The sequence below is a fragment of the Bufo bufo genome, chromosome 3 (assembly GCF_905171765.1).
Source record: "Bufo bufo chromosome 3, aBufBuf1.1, whole genome shotgun sequence".
Classification (NCBI taxonomy): domain Eukaryota; kingdom Metazoa; phylum Chordata; class Amphibia; order Anura; family Bufonidae; genus Bufo; species Bufo bufo.
The window spans coordinates 352649696-352667991 of record NC_053391.1 but is presented as its reverse complement, the minus strand read 5'-3'; the positions used below and the strand labels follow the sequence as shown (position 1 = coordinate 352667991).

Below are 18296 nucleotides of genomic sequence, written 5' to 3'. Positions count from 1 at the left end.
CTTAGTAGCCACAATATCCTTGCCTGTGAAGCCATTTTTATGCAACGCAATGATGGCTGCACGCGTTTCTTTGCAGGTCACCATGGTTAACAATGGAAGAACAATGATTTCAAGCATCACCCTCCTTTTAACATGTCAAGTCTGCCATTTTAACCCAATCAGCCTGTCATAATGATCTCCAGCCTTGTGCTCATCAACATTCTCACCTGAGTTAACAAGACGATTACTGAAATGATCTCAGCAGGTCCTTTAATGACAGCAATGAAATGCAGTGGAAAGGTTTTTTTGGGATTAAGTTAATTTTCATGGCAAAGAAGGACTATGCAATTCATCTGATCACTCTTCATAACATTCTGGAGTATATGCAAATTGCTATTATAAAAACGTAAGCAGCAACTTTTCCAATATTTATGTAATTCTCAAATCTTTTGGCCACAACTGTACATTCATTTCAGGAGGGATCCACAGGGTACGGTCGAAGTTCCAGCAGTAGGTCCCCTCTGATCTGATGGTTATCCCCTATCCTGTGGCTAGAAGAATAGTCCGTTTTACGTAACCGTTGCACGGATGTGGACAGCACATGGATGACATTTTTTGTGGCCCCATAGAAATGAATGGGTTCAGGAGCGATCCACAATATATGTGGATGAAAATGGACTTGGGCAGCTTTCACACAGTTAGGCCTCATACACACAACCATTTCCTGGCCGTGCTCGTATTGCAGTCCGCAATATACGCGCAGCGGCCGCGTGCACACCGCATCACAAATGCAGACCCATTCACTTTAACGTGTCCGCAATCTGGAAGGTCCGGTGCGGAACGGAGGCACAGAACCCCAGGTTCTATTTTTTGGTGGTGCGGACAGATCACGGACCCATTTAAGTTGAATGGGTCTGGATGAGTCTGCGGCAACAGCACAGATGGTACCCATGCATTGGGGACAGCAAATTGCGGTCCCCAATGCATGGAACGGCCGGCACACGTTCGTGTGCATGAGGCCTTAGTGTTGATTGGCGATTTCCATCAGCGACTGAGCCAAAACCAGGAGCGATGCCTACAGAAATAAGGTATAATGGAAGCATCTGGTTTTTTTTGTTATCACCATCACTGATGGAAATTGCTGATCAAACACTGACTGTATGAAAGTGACCTAAGGAGGCAGCTTTACTAAGGCCCCTTTCACACAAGCGTTACAGATTCTCTCAGGATGAGGACCGTGAAACTCGTGTGATTTTGCAAGCAAGTTCAGTCAGTTTTGTCTGCATTATATATCCATATGAGAACACTGTCCAGGACAACATGAGCTGACAGGTTAGTAGACAAAAGTATTGGTCAATCTGTTCGGACACAAGGCCTATATAACTGTCCTGTATAAGCATTCTTGAAAGCAAGGATGGACCTCACTGTAAACCTCCGAGGATTCCGACGGTCCTCATAAATGTCTGTGTGTCTGTCTATAATCACCCTGTCTGGTGCCTATAGTACATAGCACTCCAATAAAAACTTTTAACAGCCTTAGCACATCAGTCTCCTACATCGACAGCCACTGCTACATAGAAAGTAACTGCTGCTCCAACAGTAGCTCGCAGGATGAGTAGAGCGGAGGTCCAGAAAAAGCCTCCGTGGAAGAGACGGAGGGAGGGAGCACAGGAGCAGCAGAAAGGACGGAGAACAGAAGTCAAGAGAGCGTGAGAGAGGAGGGGGAAAACTGGATGGTGGGAGAGAGCGTGAAAAGAACCCAGAAGGGGGAAGGGCACTAAACAGAGAAACTATGACAAATCTTTTACAAACTGCCAGGAATGAGAAATCTCAGATCGAGAGAATGTCCTGGAGATTAGGAATTGTTACAGCTTTTAGGATTTTTGCTGCTTAATTAACTAAAAACAAAAGTCTATTTAATGGGGTTTAATACCAGGAATATTTGGAAAGCTTCCGCTGCTGGGGCATTGCACCCATTGTAGCACGTGTCCCATTCTTCCTTAGGATGGCTCCATACATGGTGTCAGGACAAGGGCTACATCAAGTCACAGGTCATGGCCTGCACAGCTGACAAGTGCACAAGTTCCAACCATCTGGGGTCTTTGTGCCATAGGAAGCTTTTTTTCACCCTGACATTTGGCTGACGTATCTGCACATTTCAATTCTTTCCTCTTCCCTTTGTATTGTTAAAAATGCTGGTTGAAGCGAAGTAAATGAATTGTGTCCCTTTTATTCCGCGTAATATATCATTTTGGACAGCGCTGACAGTCGGCACACCCCACATCCAATAATGTAGCCTAGGGGATAACAAGATAAGAGTCCATCCCTGGAGATGAAGCTCCCTTAGCTACCAGGCCCCTGTGAGGAGGCTCTCCGGAGAGGATTCTGAGAATAGCAGGACAGCCTTCTGTGGAAGATGTCTACCTGCGCCGAGGACCCTAAAATCTTCAGCCTTCAGATTAAGAACTACCATCTCAAAGGCTTCCAGGAACCAGCTGGAGATATCAGCACCACTCCTTTCTCTTCTGGAAGAAAGGTCACAGTGAACCACTTACTATAGGTCAACCTTCAAAACTGGAAAAAGCTCTGCCATTTTCAATTACTTTACAACTACAACACCTAGCATGTTCTGCTGCAGGCAGCGTTACAGCAGGACGTTAGTGCAGAAATTACTCAGTACATCACTTTGGGTGTGACCTTCACACAACTTTGCAGTGTTTTAAACCCGCAGCTTTAATAGCTCGCTGTGCACAAGAGGTCCCACCACCCACATCCAGGTTGACAGACAGGGTTCAATGCGCAGGCATGGGATTTCGGATGTGAAGGCAATGGCGTCAGCAACTTAATGTGATGTCGATGACTCCACGACTCTGTGAATCCACCCATGTGTCCAGGTGACTCCAGGTCCCACACTGAGCTCAAGCCAGGACCAAATCCAAACTTCTGGAAAAAGATTTGATGGTCAGTTTTAATAAAAACAGGTTGGGGGCTCATGCACACGACCGTATGCGTTTTGCGGTCTGCAAATCGTGGCTACCGGCTGTGTACATGCTGTCATTTTCTTATGTACTGCAATAGAAGTGTCGCAAAACAGACAAGAATAGGACACGTTCTATCTTTTTTGTGGGGCAGAACGGACGTGTGGATGTGGTCGGCACGGGGTGTGCGGTCTACATCTTTTGTGGCCTCATTGAAATGAATGGGTCCACGTCCAATCCGCATAAAATACAGATCAGATGCAGACCAAACATACAGTCGTGTGCATGAGCCCTTAAAAACAGTAATGTATCCAGCAGCAACATACCATTTTGTTGCATAGGCAAAAATGTGATGACAGGTGCCCTTTAAAACTTCTTTTGTCCCCATAAATGTCACAGCATGCAACTTGAATTCTGCAACCCATTTTCCCAGACATTCCCTATAGCCCAGGCCGCAGGAACATGGCCATATGACAGGGCTGGATGGATCCCTAAGGCCTCTTTCACACTTGCGTTGTCCGGATCCGTCGTGTACTCCATTTGCCGGAGGTGGCCGCCGGATCCGTAACACCGCAAGTGAACTGAAAGCATTTGAAGACTGATCCGTCTTCAAAATGCGTTCAGTGTTACTATGGCACCCAGGACGCTATTAAAGTCCTGGTTGCCATAGTAGTAGTGGGGAGCGGGGGAGCAGTATACTTACAGTCCGTGCGGCTCCCGGGACGCTCCAGAATGACGTCAGGGCGCCCCATGTGCATGGATGACGTGATCCATGCGATCACGTCATCCATGCGCGTGGGGCGCCCTGACATCACTCTGAAGCGCCCCGGGAGCCGCACGGACGGTAAGTATACTGCTCCCCCGCTCCCCACTACACTTTACCATGGCAAACAGGACTTTAGCGTCCTGGCAGCCATGGTAACCATTCAGAAAAAGCTAAACGTCGGAGCCGGTAATGCGCCGAAACGACGTTTAGCTTAAGGTCGGATCCGGATCAATGCCTTTCAATGGGCATTAATTCCGGATCCGGCCTTGCAGCAAGTGTTCAGGATTTTTGACCAGAGCAAAAAGCGCAGCATGCTGCAGTATTTTCTCCGGCCAAAAAACGTTCCGGTCCGGAACTGAAGACATCCTGATGCATCCTGAACGGATTTCTCCATTCAGAATGCATTGGGATAATCCTGATCAGGATTCTTCCGGCATAGAGCCCCGACGACGGAACTCTATGCCGGAACAGAACAACGCAAGTGTGAAAGAGCCCTAACCTAGACTCCAAATGAAGAAAGTAAAAATGTAAGGCACACTCAATTAGATCCTGTATTACAGGGGTTCTATATACAGAGGCATCATACAGATGGTGTGCACGTCCATAATATGGTACCATGTGCATAAGGCCTCATGCACACGGCCGTTTTGGTCCGCATCCAAGCCGCCGTTTTGGCGGCTCTGATGCGGACCCATTCACTTCAATAGGGCCTCAAAAGATGCAGACAGCACTCGGTGTGCTGTTCGCATCCGAGCCGCCGCTCCATGGCACCGCAAAAAATAGAAATACAACATGTCCTATTCTTGTCCGCGCTTTGCGGACTTAAAGGCTGTCCGTGCTGTTCCGCAAATTGCAGACCGCAAAACACACCACGGTCATGTGCACGAGGCCTTAGGGTACGTCTGCACAGCAATTTAGGGCACGACACTTGTCACAATGCAGCAGGGCTGCAACAGGAATTAAAGGGACTGCAACGAGACTTGCACATTTGCTGCGACCATGACATGAAAATCGCAAAAAAGAATGGCGGTAGCAGCAAACGTGCAAGTTGCACTGCCACCCTATGCATTTCTATGGCAGCCCATCTATGGTCACACGACAGCTGTAGCAGCTAAAACTACCATGAAGTACCCTAAGGACTATGACACAGGCAATGAGCAAACACATCTGGTCTTCTCACTAACTTTCACGTCCATTACAGTACAATACACGTGTAAGGATTTTCACCTCAACAATGGTTAGGGGTGAAATCCATAATGAGTATGCAGACCATTCAACAGCAAAATCTGCATGTGACATATGTGGCTTTTGCTGTCCAACAATCCCGGCTTTATGGCCAGATCCGTGGAGGAATTCCAGGACGTGTTGTGTCAGCCTCGAAGAAATGATCCACGTGGAACACACTTTAATCAGCAACCGTAACTTCGAGAATGCCCGGGGGGTGAAAAGGTTCTAACAAAAGGCTTGTGCAAAATGAAGGAGGCCATCTCATCGGTCACTAGGGGCAACACTGGGCCCCATGCATTAAGAGTGCCCTAACAAAGAACAGCCCCCGCTTTTACAGCACTTTCAAGTGTGTCCCAGAAGCCGTCCGTAAACAGCACATATCAAAAGTCAATCAAGTGACAATTGATGCAATAGCCGAATTATTCCCATGTGAGTAGCTCCATACATGACAAAGAGAAGAAGACGACATTTGTATGCGAGCGCTGCCTGCCAAGCTAGTGACAAAAGAGCAGGGACAACATCCATCCACTCAGGCCCCATGGAGTGGCACATGTATGGCAGAGCGCATTGTATCCTGCCTTTTCTAACATGCGGGTAATAAATCCAGCAATGTCTGACTGAACTATCCGGGTTGTGTTTCCTTTGGAGCCTCACATGCTGGCACAGTCAATTGCTCTATACTGTTTGATAGATTCTGCAGAAACAGCATGCATGGGTTAGGGTCAAGGGCACCACTCGCTGCTATGGTGCCCATGGAGAATGGTGGCCTGAGCTAAAGTTGACAGCATCACGGGTGGGTTTAAGATTTTCAATTGGGGCCCCCCCCTCCCCCTTCTCCTCCATGTATGCTCCTGATTAAGAAGCAGTTAAAACACACAGCCATAGAAATGACCCAACAAAATACCGTAAGTCCATGTGCTATCTGCAAAAAACGCAGACTGTTCATAGAAAGAAAATACGGTTGTGTGCATGAGGCCTGACACGCACTGCACTCAGGGTACGACCACATAATTACAACCACACTGGTAACCCGCAAAACTACACAGCCATTACCAATGAAGAAGAAACGGGGAGGTTGTAGTCAGTAAGTAGGATGCAGCTGGGGCTCGGACGGCGTGTGGTACTTGGCCCCAGGTGACCACATCCCAAGTGCAGGGTGGTCGTAGCCTCAGAGTTGTAAGGTAACTGCTGCTGGTGCAAATCTAATCAAAAGTTGTTTTATACACCACATTTTTCTGGAAAAACATCACTGTAGTTTATGAAGCAGGTTTTTTTTTAGCTAAAGCCAGTGTTCACTTCTGACTTTTCTAGGGGCCTGGATAGCAATTTTTTTTTCTTTCTAGAAACCCCATTGGTTCACCATGCCTGAGACAAAAAATTATAATTTCCACTACACTGAAAAAATGGCAGTAGCAAATAACACTTGTGTCTCCTGCATCTGGTGGTTATCCAACCCTTATAATGGCGCCCAAAATGTCCGGGCACCAGATACAGGTTATACTTACCCAACTCCCCAGGACCCGCATTGCTCCTGATGCCTGTATGGTCGCCGCTGCATCAAAACATCTGGTGATGGAGGTCAGCCAATACCAGGCCACGTCACCCACGATGCTAGGGAGGCTCGTTCTCGTCGCAACCTGCTATTGGCTAAGCCCCCCAACCCCGATCAGATCAAAACATCCAGTGACGGGCGGTCGTGCATTAGGAGCGACGCGGGTGCTGGGGAGCTGGGCAAGTATAACCTGTATGTGGTGCCTGGGCATTATAGGGGTTGGGAACCCCTTACGGTCAATGGGGTCATTTACACACGTTTTTAAGTCAGTTTTTGGCTTAAAAATAGTCACAAGACCTGTTTTTTTTGCAACTTATTAAATGCCCATGCAACTATATTTTGTCACATGGGAGTGGTGGGTGTGGGAGCCTGGCCAGAAAATCAACCCTGACAAATTTACCAACATTTACTAACATTTATAAATGCTGGCAGTCAGGGGCTGGAGTAGTTTTCACTCCAGGTGCGCAGACTGCCAAAGGTGCCCCTAATTCATGACAACTAGGCGAATCCTCCGGAAGTGCAGGTAAATGACCCCCACTCAGTACTGGGGGCACCTCTCAACAGGATGACTGGCACCGCATGAGCAGAAGATAAACCTGTGTTACTTCTCCCAGGACTGAGCCAATGAAGTGTGAATCAGTGAAGAGCCGTTGGTTGGCGAATCCCCTTTCATTTCCCAGCAAGCAGAAGAAAATAGGACACAGATTCCCTCCAGAGCAAACGCTCAGTAAATAACTGAAGGACAAAAGAAGAGTAATATCAGGTCAGAGAAAGCCATCCATCAAGCGCTAACCTAGAATGAAATGCCTCCTGTGAAGTAAACAGGACGACCATGCCGGGCAGCTGCCATCCACATAACAAGCACTAGACATTTACTACTAAAAGGCATCCCTAAAAAGGTCACTGGCCATAGCAGCACAATAAATTTAAGAGAGCACATTTTGTTCTATGTCTTGTACAAATGTATTCTTGTGAGGAGAATGGGTGTAACAAACGTACTCAATGCCGATTGGCAATGGTACAACGCGACAGATCTGCACCATAGAAGTCAGAGGTGAGCTACGTATAGGAACATGGCCACACGTATAACCAGAAATAACATTAACCCCTTAAGGACATAGGACGTACCGGTACGCCCTATTTCCCGAGTCCTTAAGGACACAGGACGTACCGGTACGTCCTGACTTAAAATCGGCATTCCGGCGCCGCGGGGGTTAATCGGAACGGGATGCCGGCTGAAATCATTCAGCCGGCATCCCGTAACAATGCAGGGGGGGGTCATTTGACCCCCCCGTATCGACGATCGCAGAAAACCGCAGGTCAATTCAGACCTGCGGTTTTCTGCGTTTCCGGTCCATTCGGGTGTCCTGTGACCCGATGAACCGGAAAAAGACTGCGATCGGTGGCGTAATTATACACCACCTATCGCAGTCCGAGGATTTGGAGAGGCGTTGCTGGCCCTGGTGCTGAACGCCGCTGTCCAGGGTGCTGATTGGAGCAGGGGAGAGAGGCGCGAGATTCAAACTTCCTGCGCTCCTCTCTCCCCTCCTCTTCCTGTCCAGCACCCTGACCGTGCAGCACCGTTCGGCACCAGCTCCTGCGTCCCCCTAATCGCCATCCATCACCCTCCTGCACCCATCGCCACCCAGGTAGGTTAGGGTCAGTGAGGGAGAGGCACCGTTAGGCAGGGAAAGAAGGGAAAAGTTAGAAAAAAAAAAAAAGTTCTTTTATTTCAAAACTTTTTTTGATCCATCAGACCCCAGACCCCCCCACCAGCCCCGCACCCCCCCCCCCCACCAGCCCCCCTTCCCCCACCAGCCCCCCCACCCCCCACCAGCCCCCCTTCCCCCACCAGCCCCCCCACCCCCCACCAGCCCCCCTTCCCCCACCAGCCCCCCCACCCCCCACCAGCCCCCCTTCCCCTCACCACCAGCCCCCCTTCCCCTCACCACCAGCCCCCCTTCCCCTCACCACCAGCCCCCCTTCCCCTCACCACCAGCCCCCCTTCCCCCCACCACCAGCCCCCCTTCCCCTCACCACCAGCCCCCCTTCCCCTCACCACCACTTTTTTTTTTTTTTTCTGCGTGCGCTGACTGGCCGGCACTTTTTAGCGTCCGTCCACTGTTAGCGCATCGCCCACCCCACCACCGCACCACCCCACCGACCGCTGATCAGCGTTGTACCGCTGATCAGCAAATTTGAACTTTTTTTTCCTAACACTTGCCCTTTCTTTTTTTGCCTTTTTTAGTACGTGAACACCCGTTGCCCCCACACACACGCACATATAATAAAGGTTTCCACACACGCACACATACACGCACACACACACACACCCATGGCCCGCCGGATGTTCTCGGCCGAGGAGGCATACGCCCAGATTGCCTCCGACTCTGAGAGCCCCAGTGAGGATGAGGATGAGACGCCGCCAGGCGGAGCCAGGGGCCCCACATGCTAGGGATCCTGTGGCCCACCCTAGTACGAGCCGCCCTGGGGTTCGTACTGGTTTCCCGGCCCACCAAATAAGTCCACCGGAGCCCCCTGCCGATGAACTTAGTTGGTGTCCCCCAGTGGACTTTGAGCCTGAGATTGAGCTTGAGATTCCCACAGTGGGGTTTACTGAAATTGACTATTTTAGTTTTTTTTTCAGTAACCCACTGGTGAATCTGATGGTGGAGCAGACGAATCTGTACGCCCAACAGTTCGTCGCTCAAAACCCAGGCTCATTTTTGGCTAGACCCGGTGGCTGGACGCCGGTCAGTGCAGCCGAGATGAGGACATTTTGGGGCCTCGTGCTGCATATGGGTCTAGTCCAAAAACCCAGTGTCAGGCAATACTGGAGTGGGGACGTCCTATACCAGACCCCACTGTACAGTATGGTCATGACACGCTCCCGGTTTGAGGCCGTCCGGAAATGTCTGCATTATTCCGATAATGCAGCATGTCCACCCCGAGGTGATCCTGCCTATGACCGGCTGTATAAGATACGGCCGGTCATCGATCACTTTGGGGCCAAATTCATGGAGGCCTACGTACCTGGAAGGGAGGTCGCGGTTGATGAGTCTCTCGTTGCGTTCAAGGGGAGACTCAGTTTCCGCCAATACATTCCCACAAAGCGGGCGAGGTATGGCGTGAAGCTATACAAAATTTGTGAGAGTACCTCAGGGTACACTTACAAATTTCGTGTGTACGAGGGGCGAGATTCCCGTATTCAACCCCCAGAATGTCCCCCCACTCTGGGTGTTACCGGGAAACTCGTGTGGGACCTTATGTACCCACTGCTGGATAACGGTTACCACTTGTACGTGGACAACTTTTATACCAGTATCCCCTTGTTCAGGTCCCTTGCCGCCAGATCCACGTTCGCTTGTGGGACCGTGCGGAAAAATCAACGCGGCCTCCCTGCCTACCCCCTCCAGGTACCTATCCCCAGGGGTGAGACCTGTGCCCTTACCAGTGGAAACCTGTTGCTGGTCAGGTATAAGGACAAGAGGGATGTCCTTATGCTGTCCACAATCCACAGTAACAGCACCACCCCAGTCCCTGTGCGAGGTACCGCGGCAACGGTCCTCAAGCCCGATTGTATCGTCGACTACAATCGGTATATGGGAGGAGTTGATCTCTCTGATCAAGTCCTCAAGCCATATAACGCCATGCGCAAAACCCGGGCATGGTACAAAAAAGTTGCGGTCTACTTGGTACAGGTTGCCATGTACAACTCTTTTGTACTATCCCGAAGTGCTGGCAGCACAGGGACATTCCTCCAATTCTATGAGGCAGTCCTCAAGGCCCTGATCTTTTCGGACCAGGAAAGAGCAGGCCGGAGTACCTCGGGAATTGGAGGCGCCCGGATCGTCCCTGGCCAACACTTTCCAGGTGTGGTCCCCCATACTGGAAAGAAGGGACGAACCCAAAAAAAGTGCAGAGTGTGTCACAAGAGGGGGATACGGAAGGACACCACCACTCAGTGTGACACGTGCCCCGATCATCCGGGCCTCTGCATTATCGATTGCTTCAGGGAGTATCACACTTCCATGGAGTACTAAATTTTTATAATCCTCAACAGTCCACTAGAGAACATAAAAAACTATGGCTCTCAGACTTTGGAGACACGGAAACATTTTTTTTTTCCCAAAAAAATATTAGTTTTAGTGCAGGCATCCTCAAACTGCGGCCCTCCAGATGTTGTAAAACTATAACTCCCAGCATGCCCAGACAACCTACAGCCATCAGCAGGGCATGGTGGGAATTGTAGTTTTACAACATCTGGAGGGCCGCAGTTTTTAGGATGCCTGCTTAGTGTCTCCAAAGTCTGAGAGCCATACATATTGGGCATCGTCGCGTGCGTAAAAGTCGTCGCTATAAAAATAACTTTTGCCCAAACGCCTCGGATGAACGGTGTTAAAAATATAAAATAAAAACGGTGCCAAAACACCCATTTTTGGGCAAAATTTCCATTTGAATCCTTTTTGCCGGTAATAAAGCTAGGGTTAACAGCCAAACAAAACTCAATATTTATGGCCCTGATTCTGTAGTTTGCAGAAACACCCCATATGTGGTCGTAAATGGCTATATAGCCGCACGGCAGGGCATAGAACGAAGGGAACTCCATATGGTTTCTGGAAGGCAGATTTTGATGGACAGTTTTTTTTTTGACACCATGTCCCATTAGAAGCCCCCCCTGATGTAGCCTAGACTAGAAACTCCAAAAAAGTGACCCCATCTAAGAAACTACACCCCTCAAGGTATTCAAAAGTTACTTTACAAACTACGTTAACCCTTTAGGTGTTCCACAAAACTAAATAGCGAATGTAGAAACAATTTTAGAATTTAATTTTTTTGTTACATTGCCTCAAAAAGAGTAATATAGAGCAACCAAAAATCTAATTTACCCCTAAAATAGTCCCAAAACAACAACCACCTTATCCCGTAGTTTCCTAGATGGGGTCACTTTTATGGAGTTTCTACTCTAGGGGTGCATCAGGGGGCTTGAAAGGGTACATGGTGTCAATAAACCAGTCCAGCAAAATCTGCCTTCCAAAAACCATATGACATTCCCCTTCTTCTATGTCCTGCCGTTTAGCCAAACAGTAGTTTACGACCACATATGGGGTGTTTTTGCAAACTACAGAATCAGGGCAACCCATTTTGAGTGTTGTTTGGCAGTTAACCCTTGTTTTACTCCTGGAAAAAATGTATTATATTGGAAACTTTTCCAAAAAATAGAAATTTCAAAATTGTTTCTCCATCTGCCATTAACTCTTGTGGAACACCTAAAGGGTTAACAAAGTTTGTAAACCCAGTTTTGAATACCTTGAGGGGTGTACTTTCTTAGATGGAGTCACTTTTTTGAAATTTCTATTCTAGGGGTGCAACAGGGGGCTTCAAATGGGACATGGTATAAACAAAACCAGTCCTGCCAAATCTGCCTTCCAAAACCCATATGGTGTTCCCCTCCTTCTATGTGCTACCGTTCGGCCAAACAGTAGTTTACGACCACATATGGGGTGTTTTTGCAAACTACAGAATCAGGGCAACCCATTTTGAGTGTTGTTTGGCAGTTAACCCTTGTTTTACTCCTGGAAAAAATGTATTATATTGGAAACTTTTCCAAAAAATAGAAATTTCAAAATTGTTTCTCCATCTGCCATTAACTCTTGTGGAACACCTAAAGGGTTAACAAAGTTTGTAAACCCAGTTTTGAATACCTTGAGGGGTGTACTTTCTTAGATGGAGTCACTTTTTTGAAATTTCTATTCTAGGAGTGCAACAGGGGGCTTCAAATGGGACATGGTATAAACAAAACCAGTCCTGCCAAATCTGCCTTCCAAAACCCATATGGCGTTCCCCTCCTTCTATGTGCTACCGTTCGGCCAAACAGTAGTTTACGACCACATATGGGGTGTTTTTGCAAACTACAGAATCAGGGCAACCCATTTTGAGTGTTGTTTGGCAGTTAACCCTTGTTTTACTCCTGGAAAAAATTGATTATATTGGAAACTTTTCCAAAAAATAGAAATTTCAAAATTGTTTCTCCATCTGCCATTAACTCTTGTGGAACACCTAAAGGGTTAACAAAGTTTGTAAACCCAGTTTTGAATACCTTGAGGGGTGTACTTTCTTAGATGGAGTCACTTTTTTGAAATTTCTATTCTAGGGGTGCAACAGGGGGCTTCAAATGGGACATGGTATAAACAAAACCAGTCCTGCCAAATCTGCCTTCCAAAACCCATATGGCGTTCCCCTCCTTCTATGTGCTACCGTTCGGCCAAACAGTAGTTTACGACCACATATGGGGTGTTTTTGCAAACTACAGATTCAGGGCAACCCATTTTGAGTGTTGTTTGGCAGTTAACCCTTGTTTTACTCCTGGAAAAAATGTATTATATTGGAAACTTTTCCAAAAAATAGAAATTTCAAAATTGTTTCTCCATCTGCCATTAACTCTTGTGGAACACCTAAAGGGTTAACAAAGTTTGTAAACCCAGTTTTGAATACCTTGAGGGGTGTACTTTCTTAGATGGAGTCACTTTTTTGAAATTTCTATTCTAGGGGTGCAACAGGGGGCTTCAAATGGGACATGGTATAAACAAAACCAGTCCTGCCAAATCTGCCTTCCAAAACCCATATGGTGTTCCCCTCCTTCTATGTGCTACCGTTCGGCCAAACAGTAGTTTACGACCACATATGGGGTGTTTTTGCAAACTACAGAATCAGGGCAACCCATTTTGAGTGTTGTTTGGCAGTTAACCCTTGTTTTACTCCTGGAAAAAATTGATTATATTGGAAAATTTTCCAAAAAATAGAAATTTCAAAATTGTTTCTCCATCTGCCATTAACTCTTGTGGAAGACCTAAAGGGTTAATAAAGTTTGAAAAAACAGTTTTGAATACCTTGAGGGGTGTAGTTTCTAGAATGGGGTCATTTTTGGGAGGTTTCTATTATCTAAGCCTCACAAAGTGACTTCAAACCTGAACTGGTCCATAAAAAGTGGGATTTTGAAGATTTCTGAAAATTTCAAAATTTGCTTCTAAACTTCTAAGCCTTGTAACATCCCCAAAAAATAAAATATCATTCCCAAAACAATTCAAACATGAAGTAGACATATGGGGAATGTAAAATCATCATAATTTTTGGGGGTATTACTATGTATTACAGAAGTAGAGAAACTGAAAGTTTGAAATTTGCTAATTTTTCAAAATTTTTGGTAAAAATTGTATTTTTTTATGCAAAAAAATTAAATTTTTTGACCCAATTTTAGCAGTGACATGAAGTACAATATGTGACGAAAAAACAATCTCAGAACGGCCTGGGTAAGTCAAAGCGTTTTAAAGTTATGAGCACTTAAAGTGACACTGGTCAGATTTCCAAAAAATGGCCTGGTCCTTAAGGTGAAAATGAGCCCGGTCCTTAAGGGGTTAAACCTTAACCCTTTCAGGCCCAGAGGTTTTTTTTTGTGTTTTCGTTTTGCGCTCCCTGCCTTCCCAGAGCCATAACCGTTTTATTTTTCGGTTCACATATGAGGGCTTTTTTTTTGCGGGACAAGTTGTACTTTCTAACACCACCACTTAAAATTGCATATGATGTAGTAGGCAGCGGGAAACAAATTCTAAATAGGGTGAAATTTTTTCGGCAGCAAAAAGGTTCCTCACCCCTGCCTTAAAGGAACCTGTCAACTTTATGCTGCCTGACAAGAGTTACAACAAGATCTGCGATACCAGGAACAACCGCTATACAATGTGGGGAGCCATACGTGGTGCTCACAGGAGCGCTGGTGCCTTCTCAAAGAGCTGATCAGCGGGGGTCTCAGTCTCAGAAACCCTCTTACGGGCTCTTTCACACGAGCGGATGCCGTGTGGGTAATTCACTGCAAGTAAGAGTGCCAAGTCGCGCTCTGGACAGCAGAGACACGGAGCATTATCAATCATGATAATGCTCCGCGTCTCTGCTGTCCAGAGAGGGGCTTGGCACTCTCTTGCAGTTGATTATCCGCTCGTGTGAAAGAGCCCTAAAGGAGAGGACTGCCAATCATCATCAGGTAGGCATGGAGAGCAGGAGATCATGAATAACCGACTCTTCTAAACCAGGCTTTGATGACTATAAAGCCGATTCTCAGCAACCACTTAGTTGTAGCTCATCGGTGACTACTTTATGTTGCCCTTAGTCAGGGCACCATAAAGTGGATGATAGGTTCCCAGTCAGTCAACCTATTACTGGAAATGTCCAACCACCCTTATGGAATATGATCTGTGATACTTCATTGTACAGCCAACACACACCTATATCACAAGTGTTAAAACTGCACACAAAATGGAGAGTCAGTTTAAAAAGGGGTTGTCCAGAGGGTACAAATTCAAATTATTGGGAAAGATGATAAAGGCTATGTACACCTTTGGGGGCATTTTTTTTAAATTACTGCATTGTACTCATTTTCAACTAAAAGTAATTTGTTAAATTGGTCTTTATTAAAAAAAATATATGGAATCCTTTTTCTGTACAGAGCCGAGATGCTCTAGTAGCACCCTTTGGATTTTCTGTCTTTTCCGTCAGACCAGGAGCCGACGGTCTCCTTATCTCTGCTCTCTGACCTCTTAAATACTCATTAGAGCTCAGTTCTTATCTCACTGATAAGAATGTGGCTTAAATAAAGTGTTTTAGAGATAAGGTATATTAGATGACTAACAAAGTGAAAGTGAAAGTACCAGTCACACAGCTAGAAAAACTGTTAACCCTTTGACAGAACAGCTGAAAAATGTTTAATAAAGACCAATTGAAAAAAGGATTTTTTGCCAAAAATAAGTAACATGCAATCATAAAAACAAAATTGCCTCCGATGGTGTACATAGCCTTTAAAGGGGTATTCTGGTTGTTTGAAATTATCCCCTATCCACAGAAGTGAATGGGACTGAGCTGCGATACCAAGCACAGCCGCTATACAGTGTACGGTGCTGTGCTTGAGCAGGGAGAAGGATGCGGGGCTCACAGGAGCGTCAAACCCCCACCTAGGGGCGCACTAGTCATATACTCTACAGGGAAATTTCCCGGTGGGCTTAAGGAAGCTGCTTGGCCCTCCTCATGGCTGCTGGGCAGTTACATAACAGTCTGATGCTCTTATGTACATGGCCAGCAGCCACAGGTGTCCTCCCAAATTTACACTATCACCATCCTCAGTATGGTGATAAGGCGGTATTTAGTGCTGCGCTACGGTATTTGGTCCTGATGGAGTGGTATTTTGTGCTGCACTACAGTATTACTGGCCTGCGTTGTCCCTGCCTACTGTCAATTTGGACTCACCTATAACTTGGGGCGACTTCGTTTTTTTTCCAGGGCCACTTTAAGTTCCCAGTCCGCCCCTGCGCCCACCGGTCAGATACTGATGGCCTATCCAGCGGATAGGGGGCCCTCATTCTGGTGATTGTGTGAGGGGGAGCCCAGGCACGAGGCCCCCAGCAATCAGACACTTATCAGCTATCCTGTGTCTTAAACCACTCAAAGGGGTTGGCTCATTTCACACATTGATGGCAAATCGCTAGGACGTAGCATCAATGTCACATACAAGAAGACCCGAGGAGGGACCCCCGAAGTGAACAGAGCAGCCTCACAAACGCAGCCACCGCTATGGGGGTTCTTGAAATGACCCGAGGCCGGCTTGGTTATTTCCGCCAGTCCCATAGTCCACACTCATACAACGCACTCTCCATTCACCGCTATGGGGGGGGGTTCTTGAAATGACCCAAGGCCGGCTTGGTTATTTCCGCCAGTCCCATAGTCCACACTCATACAACGCACTCTCCATTCACCGCTATGGGGGGGGGGGGGGGGGGGTTCTTGAAATGACCCGAGGCTGGCTTGGTTATTTCCGCCAGTCCCATAGTCCACACTCATACAATGCACTCGCCATTCACCGCTATGGGGCTCCGGAAAACAGCCGAACGCTCGGACTCAACTATTTTCAGAACTCCCATCTTCATTTTGGGGGGTCCTGTTCTGGAGATGGGAGCAGGTCCCAGACCCGCACTTCTATCCTAGCGATATGCCACCTGTGTGTGACATGAGCATTGGGAAGCCTTGCCCGACCCCACCTTATTACACGGCAGTGGTCGACCCTGTAATAAACGGTGGCGTGACAAGACGACCTTCTATGTCATCCACATACCTTACTAGGACACAGGTCTGGACAACCCCTTTAAACTAGCCATAAAGAGAATGATAAACGCTAACAATCCCTAACGTGAACTGTCCCAGCAGGTGTAACACGGCAGACGTCCATGGTACTACATATCCCAGGATGCTCTTCCACCATGTGCTGGTGGCCATTGCTGTACCAGGCTAGCACATGGTCCTCTCCTCCAGCAGGATGCGCCCAGGGAGGGCAAACATCAGGGATTAGTGAGGCGATTAGTGCTATAAGCGCCAGGGATCACCACAGGAGACGGCACACGAGCACTCACCTTGACGAAGAGTTCTATGAGGTTGTCTTTGTCCTCCAGCACTCCGTTCTGCGGTCCAGACACGGACATCTCTGCTCCTCTGCCGTGCAGTGCGCTCGGCCAACTTCTCCTCCTTGTTTGGTGGTCCCTCTCCCCGCGCTATCTTCTCCCACCCCTCAGGGCACTCTGTGGGGACTTACCACCTACTCTACAACTAGTCGGGGTTTTCCTCGGCGCCCTCTAGTCTCAGGGAAGTGATGGGAAAGGCGCAGTGGAGGATAAAGGCGCTGAGAGAGGCAGGCAGACCGTATAACGGGACGTTACTGGCAGCTGAGGCAGAGAAAGGGAGGAGGCGGGAAGGAGGGCGCGGCGAGTGGATGGTTAACCGTTTCGTGCTCGTCACACACGCACAATGTGGCCCAGTATTCTGGAGGGTGGAGGACCTCACCTCCCAGTATAATACACCGCTCTGTTCTCTATGCAGTAGAAAATGGACTCTGTGGGGGACAGTTAACGCTTGTGTGTGACTGGACTTCTGTCAGTCGTGCTTAGGACTTCTCTGGGGATTTGTGTAATTCTATCCTAATAATGGCCACTTTCTGTGATTTCTGCCATGTTCACTAATGGGGGAGCCTAGGCAATGGTGGTGTGGTTTAGATAAGCACCTGAGGGGGTCATTTATCAAAGATCTTTGATCGCCCCTGCGCTGCCGGCGGGACGCAGGTCTGGTCATAAATTAGGCGCACCTCTGGCAGTCTGTGAAAACTACTCCAGCATGTCAGTTTACATGTGGCAAATCTGCACCGTTTCCACATCAAAAGTTTTGTGGCACGAAATTCCGGCAGATCTGCTGCCCTTAGTAGGGGTCATCTACAAGGACCGGCTTTTTACACCGTTCTTTGTTACCCCCTGTGCTGGCGGAGAAAGTGCCTCATTTTTAGGACGATTTTTCCTGTACATTGCCACACAACCAGTCAGTTGGGAATTGACTTTTCAGTTTATTCTGGTCCTGGCAGTGGCAGACGATGCCTCATGGATGCAGAAAGCTAGTTTTCAGCCACCTGTGCCGTCAATTAGCATGTCACTGTTAGAGCCCATTCACACGACCGTATGGCCGCCGCGCCATGTTACAGACCGCAAACAACAGGTCGGCGAAACACGGGCACCGGCTATGTGCAGCGGTGCTGACCCATTGACTTGAATGGGTCCGCAATCCACAAGATACGGCAAAAGGTAGGACATGTTTTTGCAGTGTGGAGGCATGGATCGGAAGCCCACAGAAACACTCAAAGCCCTTTCGTGTCTGTGCCTCCGCAAGACAGGCATGGCGACTATACGATAGTACTGATAGCCAGGCCCTGCTGTAA

The 18296-nt window shown here is 47.8% G+C and overlaps 1 protein-coding gene across 1 annotated transcript in view; it reads right to left on the bottom strand.

Moving 5' to 3' along the window:
• CLIC4 (chloride intracellular channel 4) overlaps positions 1–17243 on the bottom strand; it is a 56751-nt gene extending 39508 nt beyond the window's left edge. The window contains exon 1 of the mRNA XM_040424486.1: positions 16951–17243. Coding sequence (XP_040280420.1) covers positions 16951–17019 — 69 coding nt within the window. The 5' untranslated portion in view covers positions 17020–17243. The remainder of the gene's footprint in view (positions 1–16950) is intronic.
• Between the last annotated feature and the right edge of the window lie 1053 nt (positions 17244–18296).